This window comes from Eptatretus burgeri, chromosome 16 (genome assembly GCF_056783735.1).
Source record: "Eptatretus burgeri isolate ZD-2024b chromosome 16, Ebu_testis_v1, whole genome shotgun sequence".
Classification (NCBI taxonomy): Eukaryota; Metazoa; Chordata; class Myxini; order Myxiniformes; family Myxinidae; genus Eptatretus; species Eptatretus burgeri.
The window spans coordinates 64,579,230-64,605,647 of record NC_140976.1 but is presented as its reverse complement, the minus strand read 5'-3'; the positions used below and the strand labels follow the sequence as shown (position 1 = coordinate 64,605,647).

The 26,418-nt window shown below is 41.9% G+C and overlaps 2 protein-coding genes across 2 annotated transcripts in view; one reads left to right on the top strand and one right to left on the bottom strand.

Moving 5' to 3' along the window:
• PI4KA (phosphatidylinositol 4-kinase alpha) overlaps nucleotides 1-26,418 on the top strand; it is a 189,916-nt gene that overhangs the window by 45,240 nt on the left and 118,258 nt on the right. Inside the window, exon 20 of the mRNA XM_085859029.1 lies at nucleotides 1,619-1,669. Within this exon, the coding sequence (XP_085715155.1) occupies nucleotides 1,619-1,669 (51 nt within the window). The remainder of the gene's footprint in view (nucleotides 1-1,618; nucleotides 1,670-26,418) is intronic.
• Nucleotides 1,647-25,540, bottom strand: SERPIND1 (serpin family D member 1). The gene is given in 8 exon segments (XM_085859779.1): nucleotides 1,647-2,033; nucleotides 2,202-2,349; nucleotides 12,261-12,539; nucleotides 17,643-17,977; nucleotides 19,036-19,281; nucleotides 19,403-19,562; nucleotides 24,654-24,889; nucleotides 25,405-25,540. Coding segments are annotated over 7 exon segments (1,476 nt in total). The 5' UTR covers nucleotides 24,770-24,889; nucleotides 25,405-25,540; the 3' UTR covers nucleotides 1,647-1,841.

The window sequence follows — 26,418 nt, the reverse complement described above, 5'->3', positions numbered from 1 at the left end:
CTCTAATCTAAATACATATTTTCAAGTGCTTGTGCGTTTGTACATTATTCTTTCACGGCCGATCCGTAGCACTTTGAGGCCCCAAAATGTGGGTGTCGGTGCTTCAGAATCTGGGCAAGGTTTTGCGCTACCATGTGTAAAACCTTGAAGCCTTGATGTCTGTCTTGAGGCCACCAAAGGCTGCTATAAAGTGTATATTGGGATGTGGGTCAGGCAGTGCTGTGGCCAGCCAGCAGGCAAAAAGGTAACTACCATGAGGCCAATACCTCCATAGCTTTTCAATGTCCAACACATCCCGAAACTACCATCGGGAAAAACTCACACAGCTTGGCAGTCCTGGGTTCCCCCCTACACCGGGCAGTGCCGATTATATCCCCCCCCCCTCCTTGACAGCGCTCAGTATTCTCTCCTCCCCCCCCCCACTCCCCAAGGCAGTGTTGGGTAGCCCCTGCTGGTGTCCTTGTAATTCATGTAAAAGTGCAGTCGATATTTCCTCATTTTCTCACGTACATTAATATCTCCTGATGTTTTTGTTGTTGGTGTAAAAGTACATTTGTATTCTATCCCCACAATGTGAATAAATTGTGTTTCATAAAGCTCATTTAGAGGTCATCGTATGCCTGGTGTTGGCTTAATGGTTAGGGTTGTGGGCTTGGGATCCTAGGATCCTGAGTTCAAATCCCACTCGGCTGTTGAATTAAAACCAGGTGGGGTTGACTCTGCCTGTCATCCTTCCGAGGTTGGCAAAATGAGTGCCAGCATGCTGGTATCCTGTGTCGGAGTGGCGATCCGTCCAGGATTGTGTCCAATAGCCAAGTAAACTGCTTCGGCAGCACCAACGCTCTGCACAGAGTATGGTCCCAATGGATGGATGGATGGGTGGGTCATAGTAATGATTTAAAAATATGATTTGCATTTTCTGCATTATATAATAAAATTCAAAATTGTTATTCTTTATGATTCTAACCTGATGGGGCGAGTAACCAAAACGACTCGTCCTTTATATCTGTAAATATCTTGTTTTGACAAAACATTGCAAAGTTTTTTTTATTTTATTTTATTTTATTGTTGATGGACACCAGTGGGTTCCTTTTTCATTTCCTTTCGTATGCATTACAAGGCTGCTGGCTGCATCATTTTGATCATCATGATTATGCCACTGAGCAGTGCCCCTGAAAGTCATGACAGAAATTTGTCATTTGTTCAGGGTGCTGGTGATAGCTCACCTACTCTTTGCAAAGGACATTGTGGAATCTTCAATATCCACCAACGAATGCCAGCAGATGGGACCACCCAGTTTAACATCCATCCAACGGACGGCACTCACATTGATGAATCGCCCTGCCTGTGAAACACCTGGATGACAGTTTGTAGCTGGGTCGGGATTCGAACCCAGACTAGACAGCTTAAAGGAGAGTGTGCGTGTACCTCTCCTGTGTCCATTTGTTTTGTTTCATTGTGTTGTGTTACTCATATAATGTGAATATTTTTATTACATTGATAAATGTCTTTTTTTTCTTTATAATGTCACGTGACGTCGTCGCAAACTTTACGATATTATGCCACCTGCTATTAAGTGCACCTGGTTATAATAATATTTGTTTTACCCCACCCCCAGGCTTCAAGCAGTGCTGGTAATCTGGGCGTTCTTATCCCAGTCATCGCTGTGGTGAGTTTATTAAAGAATATGTTAACAAGGAAGCAGTTTATGTGTGATTGTGTTAACAGTTTGCTATCTAGGCATGTTGCACAGCATAACGTGAATGTATGGCACCATTTTGTAAGTCATAAAGAAATACAGGGGTACATTTTGAGGATAGGGGTCCACGGTTGCTGGAAGTTCACGGTTTCAGTGGGTTGGTGACTCGGCCGAGAAAAAGCAGGCTCATCGTAGGGTGATCGTAAATGGCGAAGAGGAAGGGTCGGTCAGCCAGGAACTTTTCCTGTGTGCTGAGCGGTGTGAATCCAATTGCGGTGATGACTGCGGCCTCACTTCCTTCCTCATCCACCGTGATCGATCCCTGGTGCAGGATCTTTAACGTAGGAACAAAGGAGGGAAATGCAGACACAGCTGATGAACCTTTTTTTGTGGATGCACTTGTTTACATGAGCCGAGTGTTATCCCTCCTGTGTTATTAATTTGTATTTAACCCATTGTTCAAAAAGGGGAGCAGGTCGTAAGGATCCAAACGTGTACTCACTGTGTTTACTCGCAGCTCGGGATTGCTGGAGATTCCCAAAAGGTTGGCGTATTGTTCAAACAAGTCTTTTATTCCAAGTTCATGTAAATGTTTCTCAAGGTTGTACTTCTTGTGCACATGGAATTTTGGAATAATTACTTGTCTTGATCTGTCAAGATGGATCAGGAATATACTCAGTTGAGCTCCTCAGTTGACTACATGATTGCATTAAAAAATCGACATAAATTTGACTAATTTAGGTGTTTCCATTATTATTATTATTTTTTTTTTTTAACTTACTTGTTTTTTCAGCTGATAAATGGAGAGGAATCACTATATAAATTCTCGTGTCCGGATCTTCACCGAAATCTAATCAATTAGTCCTTGTGACACACACCCAACCTCTCCACCAAGTTTCGGCCGAATCCATAAATAAAAATAAATTTTTGAGATATCCTGCCCACAGACAAACAGAGGTAATTAGGCCCCGCTTTGCATCACCACTTTCTAAGTCGTTTCACTTACATCACCCATGAATAGGGCGCCAAATCCATTTTACGTCGCCATTGATTTGTTTATATGTCGATCATGTTGAACGAAGGATGGGCGGGCTAGTTTGAGTCTTGTATGTTGGTTGGCGTTACTTGTGACGTATCGCAACATCCATCCTCCTCATATCGCTTTAGCTGCCATTGTACTGACATCTTTGCTAACATGGTTTGAACGTTGTGCTTACTGTACGTTTTTGTCCCCCGCCCATCCGACAAAGTCCGACACAGGGGATATTAAAATGAACTTTTTCCCCACCCCTCCGACAAGGTCAGAGATGGGGGACATTGAAATGAGTGAGCGAGCAACCGACCGATCATCCATCTGACTGATCGATAAATCTGTCAATGTATTTTTGTGTACACGATATTTCAAAAACTGTTCAAGACAAGATTTAGCTGACATAGGACACAGACCCCTGAGAGAACCATAACCAGAAGATCTCACCTAATCCTCAAAAATCCATCAAAAATTAATAATTTTCCTTGTACCCTTTCGATCTATACACCTCCTGTAACCACGTATCTCTCTCTCCACCCTCTTCCTGATACTTTTCATCGACCCAGCAGCTTCACTCTGTGTTTTACCGTTCCAAATTCACCTTACACCTCCACGATTTAACTTCAACCTTCCCTTTTCCGAATGTAACACAATCCTTTTTTTATAATAAATAAATAAATACATTCACTTTTGACGATACAACTTCCATAGCCACGTGCTTCCCCCGTAACCACGCAATCTGTTTCCACCCCCTGCGTTTACCGATCCAAATTCACCATTCACCTCAAAAAATTTTCTACAACCTTTCCATTACCTAATCTGATGAAAACTCTCTCAAACAATAATAATAATAAAAAACGATTTCTTATAATGCTTCATCTTCCTTTTTCACATGTGTGGTTCTCATTACTGCATCATAATTCACTACTCCTCTTCTATGTACACAGACTGCTCTCAATTCGACCTCTTCTTCTTACACTGCCAAAAAAATCCAACTGCTACAGCGTTTCTTCTCTCCATTCTCTTAATTTGCCTTGGTGGTGGTTGTATGGCAGCTTAGCTGCCGGGGTAGCTATCATTTCTTGAAGCACGACTGTGTCGCTGATGCAGTGCTCTCTACCAGTACACACACTGGAACTGGTACTCATTTCACCGACCACGGAAGGATGACAAGCTGAGTCAACCCCCTGGTGTTTTAATTCAGCGGCTGACGGGGCTTGAACTCAGGACCCTAGGATCCCAAGCCGCCACCCTAACGACTGAGCCAACACCAGGCTAATTCGCCTTTGTTGCATCCATCAAGAAATGTCTTTAATCGCATTTCTGAACGAGAAAATAAAAAAACCCCAATTTGCTGTGAATATTCGCTTTCCATCAACCATTCTTTTTTTCCAACTTCAGTGCCGACTCACCCCTCTCACCTCTCCCTCTCAAAGCAGCCATCACACTCTCCTACCTCCAAACCTCCCTCTCATCTTTCTCAAAAACTCCCTCCTCACCTTTCTCCCTCAACTCTCCCCACTCACGCTTCTCCCACCATTCACCCCCCTCACGCCCCTTCTCAAAGTTGCCGCCCCTCACATCCACAAAGCTGCCTCCTTCCCCTGCCCTCTCACCTCCATCTTATCACTCCACCTCCTAAAATCCTCAATTGCCTTCTGCCCCCTCTCCTGCCTCCCCCCGCTCCTCCAGCACCACAGACCCTTTTCTCCTCCTCATCCGGCCCCATCCCTGAGCTATTCTGCAATCCCTTACACTCTTTCAGCAACTCTCCTTACCTCCACCCCTCCTCCCTTGTCCTACCCTCCCCCTCCCCTCCCATCCCCTGCACCCAAAGCCTCCTCCCCACCCTTTTCATTAACAGTGTGGACCTCAAATATCTGGGCCCTTCGCTAAAACCTGACAGATCTTTCCATACAGGTTGCCACTGTCAAACCAGACATAATCTGCCTAACAGAAACTTTCCTCCCTCAAGACATCTCTGACTCCCAAGTATTAGTCCATGAGCTCGACCCCAAAATTTCATGGATTGGTACCACCTGGGGGGAGTAAAGGCCACTATGATTTTCTGAAAGTACATGTTCTATAGTTTCAGAAAATCCCATAAGCCAAGGCTGGATCCACAGCTTAATTGTAAAAATCGGCCTTTGAATGTTGGCATGTGCATTCAAATTCGAGGACAAAATTTTGGGGTAGGGGAAATCAAAACTGCAATATCTCAATAAGTAGAAGGAATAATTAAACAAGTGACCACTCATATTTTTGCTAATGAAATGTGTTTTTAATTTAAATTAGTTTTATGCAAATTAGGTCATTCTCAAGGTCACCAGAGGTCAAAAGGTCATCACTTTTTCCGGGTGCCTAAAATCTGGATACCCATTTAAGAAATCACCAGAAAAACATCCAAACATGGTATTTCCTGATTCAAAATGAGTCTTATTATCGCTGAAGGAGCTCAAAACCATTTAAAGAAAACAAAATGAGATGTCTGGAGGAACGAAAGGGCTCAGCCTTAAACCGGGGGCAGTTAGCAGACACTACCTCACTGCAGAATATCGTAGTTCATTTTTACACATGCTCAGGGACGTCACTGGAACACGCAACTTCACGTCGAACACTGGTCATCCAGATCTTAGCAAATCTCGCATAAAGAAGGATGAAAAAGATGTATTGTCCTTGATTGACATGCTGCAGAATAACTGGATCAATCCCTTCAGCACTGAGACCTCAGATCTTGTTAGTATTTCCACTGGGATGGCTGCTCCAGAAAACATCACAAAGGACCTGTTGGAAGCTAAGGCGAAAGATGAAAAGGCCTCCAAGGAATTCCGAGAAGACCGAATAGAATGTGAACCTGCAAAGAAAAAGTTTTTTTTGTGCCCATAAAAAAAGCAAAAGCTTAAGACATTCAGTGACATAATTGTAAAGAAGAAATACCAGGTTGCTGGACGACAGATTATTCTCAAAGCTGACCGTGATCTGTTTACCAAAATGATCCTGATTGCACATACGAGACATCTGAGTATGAAGGATGTTTTGGCACATCGATTAGGGCCAATACCATGGGCAATTCCCACACCAGAGGGCACACTGAGAAAAACAAAAAAGTCTTCATTGATGGATAGTTTGAAGAAGGATTTGCAGCCTATAGTGTCAATTGACAGAAATTCTGCTTGCATTATTGATGGAATGGCCCTGGTGCAGAAGATGAATGCAGATGGTATGACATTTGCTGAGTTATCTCAGATGTTGCACAGGATGGTGCTGAGGGAAGGTTCAGTCTCAAGACGTGTTGCTGTTGTGTTTGACGTTTATCGGGACCAATCAATAAAAGATGCAGAGCGAGTTAATCGGGGGTCTGCCAGCGGGACAACATTCAAGGCTATTGCCCAAGGATGCGGGATAAAATGGTGGAGAAAGTTCCTTCGTACGTCCGAAAACAAGAACCAACTCATTGAATTCCTTGCAAATGAATGGAGCAGCACAGACCAACGGGAGAAGCTTACAAATAAAGAAATGTTTGTTACAATTGGAGAAAGGTGTCAGAGGCTATCAGTAAACTCGGTTAGTGATGTTGAATGCCTTAGGTCTAGTCAGGAAGCAGCAGACACAAGGATGCTGTTGCATGCTGCACATTGTGCAAAAACTGGTTTTTCTGAAGTCGTGATCGTGTCTTAGGGCACAGATGTGTTCGTTTTATGTGTAGCATTCTCCTCCAAAACAGCATCTCCAATCTATATGAAAAGTGGCACAAAAACGCACATCCAGTACACTGACATTCAGAAAGTTGCAACCATCATTGGTCATGATATGTGTGACACACTTCTGGGACTTCACGCCTTCACAGGATGTGATTCGATTCGTGCATTTGCTGGCAAAGGCAAGCTTTCCACTATAAAACTAGTCCGCAAAACTAAGGAACATCAAGAAATGTTGAGACGCCGAGGTTCCAATTGGGATTTGTCCACCGACCTCTTCAACAGTCTAGCAGCCCTTACTTGCCAGATATACTGCTCAGACTCCAAAGCGAGAAGTATCAATGAACTACGTTTCAATCTGTTTTGTGCCCGGAGAGGTGTGGCAGAATCATGGCAGCTTCCCCCATGTTCAACGTCCTTACTAAACCACTGTAAGAGGGCGAATTATCAGTGCGCAATATGGAAAAGGAGCTTGGAGGCACTCTCGGAGATTCCCACACCCATTGGAAATGGATGGAAGATTGAAACTGAAGATCTGGTCATTGATTGGAGTGACGCACCACCTGCCCCAGAAGCTGTTATGGAACTTCTCTCCTGCACTTGCTCGAAATAGTGCATTGAGGAAACCTGCATTTGTCTTCAAAATACGCTGCAATGTACATATATGTGCAAATTGACCACTTGTTCAAATCAGAAAGGCACTGAGGATGAGTTGGTGACTTCAGAAGATATCAAAGGTAGAGATGATGAAAGTGACGATGACGACAACGATGCAAGCGATAGCGATTAATCACAAGTTTCAGGTGTTACATTCTTCTCAGTAACAAGTAAGTCGCCTGCTCCTTGACTTGCAATTGCAATGTTTTCCACTTATATTTTTGTAGATGTGTGAAAGTTGCGAGCCTCATAATATGCACTTTTTTCATAGGTTGAGGTTAAAATAAATGTTGTACATATGTTGGCCTGACTTACTGTCCCAGGAATAAAACGTTTCGCTTGTCAATTTTATGATTTGTGGTTTACAGGACATTTTGAAAACGCTCAATGGCTAGGTTCACGGTAATCCCAAGACTATAACATTTTGACCTCTGATGACCTTGATAAAAGTATTATGAGCATAAGATACATTCCAAGTGATAGAACTATTTACACAACAGAATAAGTGGTCAGTTTTGACTCAATAAATTCCATGTTTGTCATTTTTTACGGTGATTTCTTGAATGGGTATCCAGATTTTAGGCACCCACCAAACATGGTGACCTTTTGACCTCTGGTGACCTGGAGTATGACCTAATTTGCATAAAAATAATTATAATAAATAAAACTTTTGATTAGCAAAAATATGAGTGGTCATTTGTTTAATTATTCCTTCTACTTATTGAGATATTGCATTTTTGATTTCCCCTACCCCAAAATTTTGGCCTCAAATTCAAATGCGCATGCCAACATTCAAAGGCCGATTTTTACAATTAAGCTGTGGATCCAGCCTTGGCTTATGCGATTTTCTGAGACTATATACCAAGTACTTTCAGAAAATCAAGTGGCGTTTACTCCCCCCAGGTGGTACCAATATCTTGTCTAGCTCATGGACTATATCTCTCCCTGGTTACTTCCTCCTCCGTTTTGATAGACCTGAACCTCGTCCTGGTGGAGGATTTGCTCTTTTCATCAAAGACTCTATTCCTCACTCTCCATGCACTGCCCTCACTCCCCCACACCCCCAGGAATACCTCTCGCTGCGGTTTCCCCTCCACTCCCACCTCATGTTGATATGTGTACTCTACCATCCATCAAACAGTCATGAATGAAGAAGGTGGTGATCCTACTGTCATGCAGCTATCATGTATGTGGGTACGTTTGTAGCCGAAATAGTGCCCCCTGGTGGTGTGTGTGTGCTTGCCCAGAAGTGGGTGGGAAACTGAAGTTAGAATTCAATTATAAAGACATTTGCACACAATATAATTTTATATGAAGCTAATGAAATAATGCAACTATCACAGACCATTGTTATATGAGCTGATTGAGAAGAGCAGTACTTAAAGAGCCCATCATAGACGGGCCCTTCAGTGAGTTGTTATAAAATTGAAATCTTTTTTTTTTTTATGTACAGTACTGTGTTTATTATTTAAATATTTATTTTGCCTTGTAATATATATATAGTGGTGAAAATAATGACGGAAACACCACCCCCCCCCCAGGAATGTAACATAATATATATATATATATATATATATATATATATATATATATATATATATATATATATATATATATGTCGCTAACTCTATGGTGAAAATGAATTTGGGTTACATCACACTTTCCAGGAATGTTTCCTCGAAGTAAAGCGAGGACCTATTGTACTATGTTTGTGTTTATTCTATTCGGGATAAAACAGAAGAGCATATTGCCGGCACAACAAAAGATTGACAGCTGGATTTTTTTCTTCTTTTTTTTGTATACCTTGTCGAGGCTCGTATGAGAGCAAATAGCTCGTTTACTAGCTCGTTTACTCGGGTAGCTTGTTTACTGTTTTTATCGCTTAGATATACATCTTGACTTTGCTGTGGGATCACATCTGAATCAAAATTCTGTCCCAGTGATGCACAGGATGGAATATTAGAATTTCTTGTGTTCGCAAGCAGTTGTTGCATAAAACGTGATCGTTTTAATAAGAAGTCATGAAATGAAACAAAGATCTTTTGATATTAATACTGAAACAAAGATCTTGAGATACTTTAGATATTTTCAATTGAGTCCAGATTTAAAGATGAGCAGAATGATTTTGTGCGGACTTTTTGTTAACTTATTTATTTATCTATTTATTTGGGACACGTGATTTCAGTCATTATCTAAAAACTTTTATTGGTTTGTTTGTGATTCTTGGTGTTTTAGCTGTTCTTTCGTTTAATTTTGCTCAATTTCTTCTTCCTCCTCCTCTTCTTCTTTTGTACATAGTTTAAGGAGAAACCAAACTCAAATTTCTGAAATTGAGACTTACTTGATGTGATTGTTATCAGTTTTTTTTTTTTAAACACGAACCTAACTCAGATATTTAAAAAAAACATCCTTGGGAATATTACAACAAAACAATTGCATTTTGAAGCTGAGTGAAAATCCTGAAAAGATCACTCAGAACAAAACTTTGAGAACAAGAAAACTTCACAACTTGGTCCATGAATTGGGATCCTTTACTGAAATGGAGATGGATAATTCGAACCCTGAGAGGACTCCATTCCATCTTGTGAAACCCTCATATGGAGATAACACACACACACACACACACACACACACACACACACACACACACACACACACACACACACACGCACACACACACACACACACTCCATCTCTCTCTAGTAGTCTAGTGTGTAACCTTGAGGGTGCTGGTTGCATCATTGGTTAGGGACGTGGCTCTGCTACTAATGCAGTGCCCCTATTACCAGTACACTGGGCTCATTTCACCAACCTCGGAAGGATGACAGGCGGAGTCAACCCCACCTGGTGTTAATTCAGCGGCTGACGAGGCTCAAACTCAGGACCCTAAAATGCAAGCTTGCCACCCTAACTGCTAAGCCCATATCTAGATGCTTGACTTATATCTAGATATGAGAATTTTTTTTAATTCTAAGTGATTCTTTACCTTTGAAATATGGGGCCCACAACGATATACAGTAAACCCTTAAATATTGCATGGTTGAATGGGTGACATTTTCCAAGAATGGGTGACATTCTTGGAAAATGCTGTTATCTTCAAAACCGCGATAGTTAAAACCAATTTCCTGTGGTATTAAATTAATGGGGCTAGCTTCCTGGGCTTCGAGAAAATGTAGAGGAAGGAAGGTGGCAGCCGAAAAAAACAAAAACAAACTTGGTCGATGTTAGAGACCATGGGATCTCTAACGTCCATCAACAAATGCTGGCAGACAGGACGCCTGTTCAACGTCCTTCCGAGGGACGGCATACACATTGATGAATCACCCTGCCTATGAAACACTGGGATGATATTTTATATCTGAGTCGGGATTCAAAAAACCCTGGCTCGAGGGCTTAGAGGCAAATGTGTGTACCTCTGGAGTCTCGACTCGAGACAATCCTGCCAGCCCCAAAACCCCCACCATTCTTCCCCTATTACCGTAATCTCTTCTATCATTTCCCTTTGTAAGCTAGCAATGTGTTTCTTTTATAAATTATTCTGCAGCTCCGAAACCAACAAATAAATTAATATAACAAGAAAAAGACATCGTGCAGAGCACAATCCTTGCAAAATCCACCCCCCTCTCCAAAGGTTGCCATGAATACATCAAATTGTCCATTTCATCAAGATTAAAGTTGACTATCTTAAAGCTTAGGTCAATCGATTGAAAATTGATTTATTTTTTCAGATTTAATTGATTATTGTTCAGATTGATGATTTTAGAAGTTTGACCTTGAGTTGACCTTTGACCTTTTGACTTCAAAAATAGTTGCTTTCCCAATTCAGTGACGCAATATGAAAATCCTGTACAAATTAAGTCAATCGGAAGAAAAATGACGTTGTCAGAAACTAGACCTCAAGATGACTTTTGACCTTTGAACTCAAAATCAATAGGAGTTGAGACTACTTCTACAACTTGGTAACGTTTCGTGAAGATTGGTTTAAAATTGTGACCTGCAGGTGATTGACAGACAAACAAGAAAAAGTCGTCGTGCAGAGCACGATACTTGCAAAATCCACCTCCCTCTCCAAAGGTTTCCATGGATACATCAAATTGTCCATTTTGTTCAGATTTAAATTGACAATCTTAATCAAAGCTCAGGTCAATCAGATTAAAATTGATGAATTTAGAAGTTTGACCTTGAGTTGAACTTTGACCTTTTGACCTCAAAGTCAATAGGCTTCTCAGTTGAGACTACTTCTACAACTTGGTAAAGTTTCGTGAAGATCGGTTTAAAATTGCGACCTGTCGGCGACACAGACAGACATACAGACAGACATACAGACATACAGACAGACAGACAGACAGACAGACAGACAGACAGACAGACAGACAGACAGACAGACAGACAGACAGACAGACAGACAGAATAGACTGACCAATATACTTGAAAAATCTTCGATTTTGCAGGAAACAAACACACTCTGACCTCGACCAAACTTATCGAAAACCTCCACTTTCTGAGTCAGACATCACTTTCCTCGACTTTTTGCACTTGGTTCACCACTAACAACAGTTTTTCCTCTTGGGAGCCATAGTCAAAAATCACTCCGGGCAATCAAAACCGAAAACAAAGGAATTGATTACGATTACGCTGAACGCACTGTTGATGTGGAGATAGGTGCAGTTCAGTACTGTATATGCTGCGTGTCAGTTATGTGCTAACAGCAGCCCCACTGATTTACAGTTACACTAGTAAAGTCAAATTGTATGAGTGAAGTCAAAACTGTTAACAATGATCACTTTTCTCACTGGTTTATGTTTCAGCGTCGTTATTAACGGTTCACGAGAAGCAATAAAAGGCTTGTGGTGCAAGAAAACTGTCACAGCTGAGCTCAAAGCCCGCAATTTGTCGAAATTAACTCAGAAATTAACTCGGTGGATTAGTTGGTTGGGTGACCAGAACAAGCTTATGAGATTTTGGTTCAGGTCCAGATCCAGATCTGGCCTCCTACCTACTATGCTCATGTTGAAGCGAGAATGCCAGAAAATTTCCTTGTATTCCTCATAAAGAATGATCGAACCCTTCGTCTTATATGATGAATTTGCTTGTTAATTGCTGCATGCCGATTAACCTGTGCTCAGTGTCCATGCTCAGTGCCGTGTGTTTGGTAATCCATGAGTTTCAGACTTACGTGTTGCTCATTTCTTTGAGCCAGCGTTCCAACACAGTGGAAGAAACTCTTTTCTCAAGGTCTGCGAGGCCGGTGGAGAGCTTATATGGCACGGCAATGAACATGCTGACGTTACCATGGAATGGCAGCCGCACCACTTCGCAGCCCAGTAGGTCGTCTGTTGTGGCTGGGAAGGCTCCTTTCACCTGCATCATGGGAACCTCGACGGTCGACATTTTGTTCAACCAGAACGTTTGTAGTGCTGTGTTCTTCTTTGGGAACTGAATTTCCCATTGGCCTGAGGCAACACACGTTTTGTGACATCATGTAGATTTAACCACGTACTGTCATGCCATGAAGAGAATGGATGACTTTGAGTCAGCTGTTATTCATTATGGTTTAAGATCAGGTTCAAAAAATAACAACATTGATACTTGTATTGAGCTCATGGGGTAAATTGTATTCAAACGAGACCAGATATTGGTACCACCTGGTGTGGCAAATTCTCACGATGCTTTTTTTGTAAGTATATATATCCAGAGATGAAAAAAAATCTTTGAAAGCAATCCGGCACTCACAGCTTCGTGGTAGTAATCGCCTCTTAAGGCCCTGTCACACCTTGACGATTTAGCCAGCGTATGCCTGACGTATGAAAAATTTGGCGAAAACGCTGGCACACGTCGAATACGTTATGGGTAAGTTTGTATACGTTAAGAGCACACTGGCATACATCGCAGTACGCTGGCATACGTCGTAGTACGCCGAGCTGTTAGACAAATTTTCCATTCTTGAAATTTTTCGACGTGTGCCAGCGTATGACTCACACGTTCCGCATAACGCTGGCCATAAGTTGTAGGCACGTTACGCGATCGTTGACACACGTCGACACACGTTACTTGTAAGTTACTCATAAGTCGAAACACGTCGAGGTAATGGTTAGCGTCAGTGTTCCAGACTCCCTGGTTTTTTTATTTTTATTTTTTTTTCCTTCGGTATGACGGTGATGTTGACACTTCGATTTCTAGTGCGGTTATAATATAATATAATTAATAGGCTGCCGCTCAACGATTTAAATCATAACCGCACTAGAAATCGAAGTGTCAACATCACCGTCATACCGAAGGAAAAAAACAAAACCAGGGAGTCTGGAACACTGACGTTAACCATTATCTTGACGTGTTTCGACTTATGAGTAACTTACAAGTAACGTGTGTCAACGATCGCGTAACGTGCCTACAACTTATGGCCAGCATATGCGGAACGTGTGTCATATGCCAAGTACGTCGAGAAATTTTCAATATGCTGAAAATTTCTCGACGTACTCAGCGTATGACGACGTATGCCAGCATACTACGACATATGCCAGTGTACTACGACATATGCCAGCGTGCTCTTAACGTATACAAAACTTACCCATAACGTATTTGACGTGTGCCAGCTTGGTTCGGCAAATTTTTCATACGTCGGCATACGCTGGCTAAAACGTCAAGGTGTGCCAGCGGCTTCACACTTCGATGTCTAGTGTGGTTATGATTTGAATCGTCGAGCCGCAGCCTATGAATAGCCTACGCCACGTGATCGTCGGCGATACGCTGCCGTGCACTATGCATAAGTTACACTATCGTTGGTCATAGGTTGTGAACGCCGACAACACGCTCAGCATTCGTTGGTATAAGTTATCTATATGTGATTGAAACGTTCTGTGTACGTTACTAATACGTTATGCATATGTCCAACTCGTTATGAATACGTCCAAAACTGGGAAAAAAACATCAATAGTTCAGCGTACGCCAGCGTTTTACATACATTTTGATACTTTGCCATACGCTGGCTAAAACGTCAAGGTGTGACAGGGCCTTTAAAGACGGAGACCCGAGTCCAATCTGAGGGACCAGATTTTGGGGTCGGGGAAATATAAAGTTCAATAACTTTACAAGCAATGGTCATATAGTGACTGATGACCACTCAAAATGTTGGTAATCTAATCCTCTTTCCATTGGTATCTGTTATATGCTAATGCGTTAATTATGTAGGTCACCCGAGGTCAAAAGGTCACGAAATTTGTCCCCTGCCTCAAAATCTGACCACCTGTCAGAAAACTCAGTGCAGATATCATACCAATTGGACTTTCTTAACCTAAATGGGTTCACATGGAAGACAAGAAGTACCCAAGTCGATTATAAGTCGAACAAAGTGGACTTTATTTTTTATTTAAGCTCTGGTACAGAACAGGTTTGAATCATTTTTATAAATGGCCTTTTTGCCACTAAAAACATGCAAAATTGTGTGAAGTTTGACTGCTTGAAATGAGTTAGCATGTTTTAACAAATAACCACTCCAAATGCTAATGGCCCTGTCCTCCATGCATTCAGGGGTTGGTTAAGCTACATTTCAATGTAATTAGGTCACCAGAGGTCAAAAGGGATGTCAAAGGTCAAATTGAAGAAGGAGGAAGAGGAGGAGATCAGGACCATACTCTGTGCAGAGCATTGGTGCTGCTTAACCAGTCTCCTTGGCTATTGGGCACAATCCTGGACGGGTCACCACTCCGACACAGTGTACCAGCATGCTGGCAATCATTTTGCCGACCTCGGAATTATGACAGGCCGAGTTAACCCCACCTGGTATTAATTCACCAGCTGAGCGGGATTTTAACTCAGGACCCTAGGATCCCAAGCCCACCACTCTAACCATTAAGCCAACACCAGGCATAATTGAAGATGCTAACCACAATCACAGAAAATGTAATTAAAATGTCGCTGAATGAATATTAACGTGGGATTAGATCATACATAGGCGAACTCTCAAAAACTAGTTTAGTATTATAAACTTAGGTCTTGATAATGTAGGCCTAAACAAAGGTGGTCACATAGGGGCCTGATAATAGTACAGAGTTGATTACTCATCATCTGAAATATCATCATCATCATCATCATCATCATCATCATCATAATCATCACTCACTTCAAATTCTACCTCGTCCTCATCATCAACTTGCTGATTGCTACATGTTTGTCATTTGTAAAGGTATGTGCACTTCATGTTATTCTGTCGGCAGGTACAGCTCTCCTCCAAGTACTCCCTTCGACAGTTGCATGCAATCAATTCCATCACCATCTCAGGGACAGGTGGAGCATCCCCCCAGTCAATAACCAAGTCCCCATCCTTCTTCCAACAATGACCAACAGGAGAGGGAATCTCAGGGAAAGCCTCCATGTTCCTTTTCCAGAAAGCACATTGATAATTATCCCTCTTGCAGTGGTTTTGCAGTGAAGAGGCGTAAGGAGGATTCTCCCAAGATTCAACCTCCCCTTTCTTTGCACAGAACAGGTTGAACCGCAATTCATTGACATTCTCAGTATCTGTCATTGTGCTGATTAGTCTGCATGTAAATGACTCTAATGCTTTGAAAAGCTGTGCTGAGACTTCCCAAATTGTGCCTAGGCACTTCAATGTGTTCCTGTGTCGCTGATCAATAACCTCTTAAGGGTTATTATCCCTTGTTGGCCTCTTTTCCCAACCTCTCTTCCTGGAACAATTTATAAGCAGTGCTGCCCTTCTTCCTCGCGTCCAGTGGATCTGTCACTTTGTTTCCAGGTGCAGCTATGCCATTTGAAAGACTGGTGAGATCTAAGGGGACACAGAACGGGTTAGTCCAGTTGGAATCGAGCATTTCCACCAATGCTGCCACATCTTTCTCATCTCTCTTGATCCTTGATTGGCTTCGATCAGGGTGCCTGAAGGGTGAACTACCAGTTCTCATTGTGTCCTGCAGTAATCAGAGGAATGAGTTCCTGTATTCTGCAGTAAGATAACGTCTGCTGATCGCTCCAGGCTTCAGACTGAAGCATTTGGTTCCTCCTTGCGTTTGGGTGTCTGTGTTCACTGTTTCTTCTGTAATTTGATTCACAGGCACCCTGCCAAATGGATTATCTGAGCCAAGCTGGACAGAGAATCCACCACTTTCTAGAAATGCTGGCACATCAGGGTGTTCATCTCCAAGGTTTGTCATTTCAACATAGTAAATGGACAGGTAATGAGCATAGTTCTGCTTATCATATGCGAAGCACCATGGGATCATATCGTGAATCACGGACAGATGCAAAGACCAATTGCCTTCCCTTGAACTGTGCAACAGGTTCAACATGATATCGACAATATCAAGGTACGCATTCCAAAATGACGCTAGGTGCACTCCATGTTAACGAAGATTATTCTGGTGCTGCTGGAAATGATCTGCCAATGATATAAACACTGGATTGCGAAGTGTTTCAGTGAAGGTCTCCTGGCATATGTCTTGTGAAAAGTCGTTGATCATCTCTGTAATCTTGGGGCTAATTTCTTTGCAATCCATCCATCCATCAAACCCCTTCCATGGAGAGCAGAGCCTCATCTAGTAGTTTGTGCAATCTAGCTGCACGGTTGTATCTTCGACCACCAAGTACACCTTCAACAGAACCTTCAGCGATCACTTCTGATTTTAGCAACAGAGCCATTTAAAAAAGGGCTTCAAAACCATTCTGTACCACAGCTTAACTAAAAATACAGTCCACTTTGTTCGATATATTCGACTTGGGTACTTCTTGTTTCATTTAAGTAAAGAAAGTCCCATTGGTATGATATCTGCAGTGAGTTTTCTGACAGGTGGTCAGATTTTTAGGCAGGGGTCAGATTTCGTGACCTTTTTACCTCTGGTGACCTATATAATGAGCACATTAGCATATAAGAGATACCAACGTACAGAGGATCAGATTACCAACATTTTGAGTGGTCAAATATCACTATAATGATCATTACTTGCAAAGTTGTTCAACTTTACATTTCCCCTACCCCAAAATCTGGTCCCTCAGATTGGACTCGGGTGTCCTTCTTTAAGAGGTGATGACTGCCTCTAAACTGTGAGTCCCGGATTGCATTCAAAGATTTTGTTTTTTCATCTGTGGATGTAGGACTTTCAAAACGCATTGCGAGAATTAGCCACTGCAGGTGGTACCAATTGAGGAAATTTTGGGGTCTGGCTCATGGACTGACATGTTTATTTCTGATATTAGGAGACATAAATGGAATTTTGCATCAATTCCAAGGGCATGAGTGGGAAATGCGCACATCGACACAATATGATCAGATTTGACCCGGGGATCCCAACATCATGAGCTACGTGCTAAGATGGAAATGCTAAACAGGGCAACCTGGCACCAATTATACTGCACAAGAATAAATTAGTTACAAAAGTTTCTTCCTTATAAGAACAAAAAGCTTTGTGCCCCCAAAAATGTGTGTAAAAGAGTTGTAATGTTTGATGTCCTTTCCAGAAGGGCTGAGCTCTCCTTGCAGGCTACCTACAAAAACAAATGTTTTATAACAGGATGTGAGTGCCAAAGATGAAGGTTATTGTTCCTGTCTTTGAAGTAAACGCAGTTCAGCAAGAGGAGGATAGTTTGTGAATCGAGTTGTTGTATGGCGTCTTGTAATCGGCCCTTGCTGACTCGGTTCACCCAACGGCTGATATGCTTGCTGGTGTCAGGGTCAGTGAAATCCTCAGTTCGCACATCTGCCACGTAATAGTGTACAGCATTGGCCTTAAATGCAGGTGTAATTGACCATCCTTGCTGTACAAAAGCACCACTTGCTGTCTTTAACACAAAACCGAAGTCATGGTGGAAGAGACGCCTAATAAGACGCCTGAAGAGGTAGTGCACCGTAGTTGAGTTGTAATTTGAATTGGCATTCACCAGGTCCTGCAAAACACAATAATGTACAGTTTTCTTCAAAGATTGCTTAAAAAATAAACTTTCCACTACTTCTTCTTCTCCTCTTCCTCTTCCCTTCATAAGTGGTGATGTCCGATAGCACCACGCTTCTGCCCTGCTTTGACCACGATACTCGACCTCCCTCTGTCCTCGGCTTACTCTCTCCACTCTCCAACCACCCCCATCTTTCAGATCTCCCTCCTCACACAATCCTCCCATCTGAACTGTGATCTACCTATTTTCCTCCTATCTTGCTCCCTCAACCTATCCGCTCTCTTTGCCATTCTCTCTTACCCCATCCGCACCAAGTATTCAGCCCATCTCAGCCGGCATTTCACCAATCTCCCCGTCAAACTCATCTGCACACCAATCTCCTCCCTTAGTTCATCCATCATCCTCCTATCCACCCTCTTCACTCTCTCAATCCTCCTGACCAAGTTGTTCTTGCAAACCTGCAGCCTCTGTTGTCTCTCTGTCAGTTCCACCATCTCCATGCCGTAAAGTTAGTCCGGCATTACACATGACATCAGAACCTTCCCTTTCAATTTTCTTTTTCTTTCTGTCTGCCATTACTCCCTCCACACTCCTCCACACATTCGTACCCACCTGAATCCTCCAACACACATCTGCCTCGGACTTAACCATCCCCTGTCACTGTTACTCCCATTTACTGAAAACTATTTCTCTGCCTGATCTCCTTCCACTCTAACCTGATATCTAACCATTTATCTTCTCTACTGCCCGACCTACATCACTTCGGTCTTCTCCAAACTCATATTCAGCCCATGCTTACCAAATTCCTCCTTAAACTCCCTCAGCAGTACTTCCTGCATCTCCCACCCACTCTCCACCATAACAGCCAGATCATCCGCATACAGCATCCTCTCCATACTACCCCTCAAGCTCACCTTCCTGTTTACCAGCATCATCACCATGATAAACATGAGTGGGTTGAGAGCATTTCCCTGCCTCAAACCAATGTTCATGCTGAACTCCTCAGCCATCCACTATCAAAACACAAATAATTTTGGTTATTTTAATCATACCTGGAAACCCATGACTTCAAAGATTTGCCTGTGCGTCTCGCCTCTGGCTCCCAGCGCCACCAACCCCATCATGCTGGAGATTCCTAGTGGAGAAAGCAGGACGTTTTCATCGTTCCTCAGCGAAGAGCAGACTGAGCGATAGAGGTCGAAGGCAAAGTTTGCATTGACCATCGCAAGGCGCTGGATACGAGACATTCCTCAAAACCGGGCGAAGAGTTGAGCTCTTCTGAATGTTGGACCCTTCAGCTGCAAGCATCCAAAAACATCATTGATATACAAGCCGAGAACTGTAATAAATTCAGGTAATTAGCATCATGCTGAAAATAATTGCAAAGCCAAAAACTATTGAGCAATAGGATGACCTGACATTTTGTTCATTGATGATCATATCTTCTTCAAAGTCTATTTCATCGATAACATCAGGAGATGAATCTTCAACATCGCTCTCTCCAAATAACTCCTCAAAGTCCAGGTAGTCTGTGTAATCGTATTGAAGGCCTTCTTGCTTCATTTTGTTCTTGTTATCCCTGGAAATGAATTGACATGGTCAAAGCTCGTCTTTGTACAGTTTGTGTCTCATTGAACCGCCACTCACACTCACACCCCCACCACCACTTTATCATTCCCCATCTGTGCAGTGATGCATGCAAATGTAGATCAGGGATATCCAACCGGCAACATTTCTGATTTCCCACACAAGTAAAGTGTCAGGCCACATTGTTTTAGAAGGTTATCTTCGGTTATCATCCCTTCCTCACGTTTATGGTACACTGGATCCTGTGGTGAGGTAGTTGGCTGAAAACAACTTACTTTCTCATCCTGAAAGGCAAATCCGACTGAAGTAAACCTCAGATCACTCCACAAAGTTCGCAACAAGCATATCCACTCTCAGGAGAGCCAGAAAACGACATCTGTCCAACCTCAAGATTGAAATCTCATACTTATCTAACTTCCCAAATACCTGATGTTGCCTTGTTTAGTTTGTCTCTGGTGTATCCTTCCCCCTCCATCCGTTCCCTCACTTCAAACAGCATCACATCCGACTCAGCTCATGAGAAGGCTGAATGCCTCAATTTCGTGTTTGCTTCCAAATCTTGTATCTCCAACCCCCTGCTTCTGAAGTCGGTGTCTTTTTCACCTGATAAGGTGAAGTTTCTGGGAACCCTCGACTCTGATTCTGCAACTGGACCAGATGGCATCAGCTCACGTATCCTAAAAACCTACTCTGCTGCCCTTGCACATCCTCACTCTGCTCTTTTCACCTGATAATTTGCCTGAGGTGATGTAACATAGGTTTGGAAATCAGCCAACATCACTGCATTCCATAAACATGGTGCAAAAACTGATCCCCTTAACTACAGACCTATCAGCTTACTTCCAATCATCAGCAAGTTCATGAATCCATCATCGCAATCAACATCAAATCCTTACTTTTCTCAAATGGCTTGATGTCAGGCCATCAGTTCAGATTCAGACCCTGGACATGTGCCTTCCATGCTCCCAACTATGGATGGAGCCGTTAATCTCAGACATGAGATTAGGGCCGTCTCTCTTAGACTTATCTCGAGCATTCAATACAGTTTGGCACCCCACCTTGTTCGCAACACTCTGGTTACGGCATCCAAAACCAACTCCACACATGGCTTCCTGACTTTGTCGACTCTTGTAGCCAATCTGTGACCCTCAAAGGCACCCTCTCATCCCATCTCCCTGTTAAGACTGGAGTGAATAAGACTTCTGGACCCTTTCATACTCCTCGTCTTCATGAATGATCTTTCTGACTGGAAAATCCCCTTTATCTCTTTGCTGATGATGCCATTTTCTGCCTTGACATCCCTCATTCTTTAGATAGACAGGCAGTAGCCTCTTCCCTCTCTGCAGACATTGATTGGTCAAACACTGCAAATATGTCTTTCAATCCAGACAAATCTCACACACCAATTCTGTCTCTCTGAAAGGACCATCTGGTGAACCCTCCTATCTACTTCCTTGACAATCCTCTTGAAGAATTTCAGTCACTTAAACTGTTTGGCATTACTATCTGCTATGTTTTTTTTCTTCGGCAAACCACATATCTAATTGGCCTTCAAAGCCAGTTGTTGATTGGGCATCATCCTCCATCGTGCAATGCTTTTCCTTGGCATACTTGAACTTTTATCTGCAGCTTGATGGAGTCCTGCTCTCACCTCTGAGCTGGTATCCTTGCCTCACACCTTTCTCAACTTGACACTATGGAAATCGAGGCCTTCAAAATAATTTGAATCTCCTGTGATGAAGTTCAGTTTCTTGGCCGATCACTTTCACATCGCAGGCAGGTCAGTGGGCTCTGTCTTTTATGGCCTCCTTTCTGGTCTTGCATTCTCTGCCCTTCCTGTGCTCTGCCCATCCACACCCCCACCCCTCAAGGTTTCTGCAGGGTGCATGTGGTCTACCAGTAACCCTCTTCTGGTGCAACTCTAAAAATCCAGACTCACTGCTCTCTTCCACTCATTCATTTCTCTGTTTTTGTTTTTTTCCTCCTGTGGAACCAACTTCTTGTCTCTTCAATCTCATCTTTCCCTCCAGGGCTTCAAGAGTTCACCACAATCAGGTCATCCCTCATCCACAAGCATTCTCTTTTCTACTTCCATTAAGCTGAACCCTCCCCAAGCTCATCTTTCTGGGCTTACAGTTTGTCTTTCTACTTCTGTGATTGAGAGTTTCTGGCTGTATCCATCTTGTCCACCCCTGTGTCCTCCCCTTGCCCTCATTCTTCTGCACATCCCTTATTTCTTCAAGTCTCCCTCTGTTTTGTCCCTCTACCCTACTGTTGCTGTGTTTCCCCCTCCCATCCCCTCTCTTTCTAATGTTCTTTTTTATTCTGTTACATCCTGATCCTTTCTATGTTCTAGCAGCTAGCTCCTCCATGAGCCTCGACAATATATGCAAAAAGAGACGGTGCACATTGTACATATATAGTTCAGTATGCAATGTGAGAAAAGTGATTACTCCTTTTCAATGCCATCACGTTTCTCACCCATATTGACAGATGTTTACAATAACTATCACTTATCGACGAAAACTGTTTGCATCTGGAAATATAAAAGGAAACTCGGTTGCTCGTACGGAGCAAAGCTAAACATTGCACAAGGACCATCCAGTGGCCTCTGTTCTGCCAGAGGCAGCCGTCGGTTTGACTTCGTTCATGTAAATTGTCCTTCGGTCAGAACAATCTTCTCTCTGCCATTTATTATCTAGGTTCTGGAGAAAGGTTTTAGTGGCATTGGAGGGAGTGTGTAGATGGTTATCAGGTGTCAGGAAAATTGTGATTGGTGGGATGAAGCAAGAAAATAAAAAAGGACTGTACGTCCTGAAGCTCACCTGTATTAGGATCAACAGTCACTCAACCCCCCCACCCCTCCCCCCACCCCACCCCGGCAGACCCCCTTCGAGACATTGATTTTATTTTAATGCCGTGAACAAACTTTAGTACATCACGGGTGATGAATGTTGCAATCAAGTTTCACTGAAATGGTGTGTGGAGTTTCGGAGAAGGGAGCAAATACCTATTTTGGGGGGGCCAACCCCCCCCCCCCCCTTTGTGGAACCCCTAAATGAGTGCAAATTTTGATTCGGTCAAGACCCCTTTGTTGGGCATCAGATGTGAAGCATCTTCAGGCCAAGTTTCATCAAAATCATGTTTGGTTCAAGCAATAATGACTGAAGTGTTTACGGACTGACCTGACCTGACTGCCTCACTCACTCACTCACTCACTCACATGTACGGACACTGATCGATCGCATAAACTCACCAGAACGTCCAGGTGAGCTAAAAAAAAAAAAAAAAAAACGGATTATATAAGCATGGAGGAATCTTGAATCATGTGTGGAATGGGCAGTGGAATAAAATGTTGTTTGACGATGTGGAAATAGGGGCAAAAGGGTTCATTGAAGTTTAGCAGAGCAATGACCAAAACAAATTACCGCAAATAAACAAGAGGGCTGCGATCGGAGATCGCTAGTGGTTCCCGGTATCGCCAACTCGTAATATTAGCCAATTGGTAGCACTCAAAATTTATTCTTCCTCATAATGAATCTAAAAAAAGAAATAATGAGGATATTAAACAATTGGAAATTGAAAAATATTTAAATCATACTAAAAGATGCAATTCGGTGTCTGAGTACAATGCATTCCGTCATTGCTTATCCAATCTCAACCAACATGACAGGAGGTCTAAGGGTCACACGATGGAAGTTGTCACGATTTAATTTGCCCTCCTCTCCGAGGAGGTTTTCCGCCTTGGGCAAAATCCACAAGAAGGTATAAAGATAGCTTATTGTGGTGTTTTTACAAGGCTTCTTCGAAAAACAAAAGTAATAACAACACTAATGATAATAACATCATATTAATGTTATTACAAAACAACATTAATAATAATTTAATCTTAGTTTTCAAATATTAATATTCAGAGGGGAAATATTGAAATCGTTTATGTTTTAAAGTGTGTTCATGAGGGTGTGTCGAAGCTCGGCTAGAGTAACTCAACAAGTTAACTGAGGCAGGTTGCGAGGTCTTGTTGGGACTCCAATATGAATTTTGGAAAGTAGGGACCCCCTCCTTCCAAAGGGTTTTTTCCTCCTTGCCAAATGACCTTTTTACGTGTATAAATAGCTTGTGGCGTTTCGTGGGGCACCCTTTCTGGAAGTAAAAATATTATACACCCAAAACACCTATAACTACATTTTTTAACAGTTGCTACTGTTGTTTAACACAAAACTGAAAGGGAGGAAACCTGATGTTCTTGATAAAACAGAAGACCAAGAAGGAACCTGAAGAAGTAAAGAGCAAAGTTGGAGTCACCTGGATAGGATTTGGGTTTCAGCCGTGACTCCACAACCCTCAAACTCATCCAGGCACAGCCAAGTTAACTTTACAGAAAAATTTCTGCAAGAATTCACTTCTGCTTCGAGAGATAGTTAACGAAAGAGAGGAATATATAGTACAAGAGATGAAAGAGAAGAAAAAATGAGAATGAAAAGAGAATTGTGAAAAAAAAAAATAAGGAGAAAGAGGCATTATACACTTGTCGCGTCCCCAATAGAGTAACGGACCCAAGCCTAGTTTTACTATAATCTGTATAAGGTACTCCAGAGAGGATAATAACATGACCCTTCCTGCTGCTCCTGTCAGGAGCGGGTGTACGATTAATTGAAAATTGGAAAAAATGAAATAGAAAAATAAAAAAACTCGGGAATTAGATAACTAAACAATTAATTTATTGAATATTTTGAAAATGCACAACTAAAAATTAAATAATTGGGGGAAAAAGAAGTCATTGAAAGTTGATTTGATTGAAAATTGGCAGAAAAATTAAATCATTGAAAATATATAAATGAATAATATAATGGAAAAAATATTCTTCAAAAAGCATGACACCATGGACATGAAGACAAAACACTTAATGCCTCCCTCATGGAACCATAACTAGCATTTGTTCATTCCAAATTAAGAAGGTAGAAACTTTTTTGAATCTATCAATATGTATGTTTAAGGTGCATGAGATTTGCCAGTAGTTTACGAAAGAGCGTGAAGCCACATGAGAATTTTTATTTTTATTGTTCATTGTGAGGATGCGTACCATGTTGGCGAAGGTTGTTCGGTGGTTGTGGCATCATGACGTAGTATATCCTTGATCTCAGCACATGCTGGGTGCACCATCAGTGGAAATAACAGCACGAGGTACCGCAAGTGCATTTCTTACCAAGTTCTCTACTCGATGTAAGAACTGTTGGGACCGAGTGAGCTGGTTTGCAGTTTGCTCGTGTGAAGATTAGATGGATTATATGTGGAACTTTAGGAAGGCTCAAGATGTTTCTGTGACCAAACAAATATTTTTGTGTTACTGTTGATGAAACATACATTTTTGGATGTTGGTTTCATGTTTATTGATTTAAAAAATTTTTTTTTTGCAGATATTCATATTTGTTCTTTACAGTAATTAAGGTGGCATTCAAAAACATTATTCTTCGAAAATCATTAATATATATATATATATATATATATATATATATATATATATATATATATATATATATGTATATCTTTACTTTGACAAAGGATTAACGGTCAGACTGACAGCCGCATCTCATTTCTCACAGTGGCAAACTCTCATCAACTTGTAGTTTATTAAACTCGTTTTGCTTCTCTGCTGACACCGACTGACACTGACTGACACTGAGCTTCACAGAGCCTTCATATTCTGGAAAGATTGGTGTCGGTCTGTGTCGAACCCTCCCATTTACTTCATTGACAATCCTCTTGAAGAAGTTTTCCAATCTTCCTTTATATTCTATAATCTTGCTGCAAAAGTATCCATGCTGCATGCTTACCTTGTTCTCCTCTTGGTCACTTTGTCTGGGCACGTTGCTGTGATATGCAGAACTCTCTTTCGTTTTGTCTCACCAGTTAAAAGTGCTCAAGCTGAGAGCAAACACCCTCCGCCCTTTTCCTTCCGACAAACACTAACAGTGTGCTATGCCTGTATGGGCCTTTTTCCGTGTGTGTGTTTTTTGTGTGAGTGCGTGCACGCGTGCATGTCAAACAAATGAATTGAAATCTATACTGTTGAGTTCAGGGAGAATCTTCTTTATTATTATTATTATTATTATTATTATTATTATTATTATTATTATTATTATTATTATTATTTTCATTACTATTATCATTATTATAATTAGTGATACATGAGGAAAATAACATAAATTCTGTTTTCAAATTCAAAAAAGAAGAAACTAGTGTAGTTGGGAAAACCTCATGTTTCGACAATCTTCAATGACCACAGGCAACACCAATTGTCCTACTCAGCCGCTTCCTCTTTCTTTCGTATCTCAACCCATCTCACGACTACCACCCCTCTCTTTTCCCAATGCCCAGTCTCTTCCTTGCTTCACCCTGACCCTCTTTCTTTCTTGAAGGATATGATGCAACTCAGGCCCCCACAGGTCTGCACAATTCTCTGTCAAATGTCACTCGGTGACCAAAACGTCGGACCCGAGTTTTTTTTAGTTGGTGGTGCCCTCAGCCAAACAACATAATCTGAACACAATTCTGCATTTAATCTAATGGCAGAGTTGAACAGCTCTGGTGCCAATATTAAAGCCTCTTTTAATATACATCATGGGATATTTTATCTCGATATGATTGCACAGGATACAGCTGACTTTACCTCCCTTCTGAAGGGCGGTGTGCTTCTCCAGAGCAGCATGCCCTCACCAGCTGTCAAACTTAGGGATAGATATTTTGAGAGGCAACAATGGTGATGCTACCACTTTAGTTATTATTATTGATTGTTGTAATATTTTTGCGGCTGATAGAGTTGGTGTATTCGTTTTTGAGATATCTAA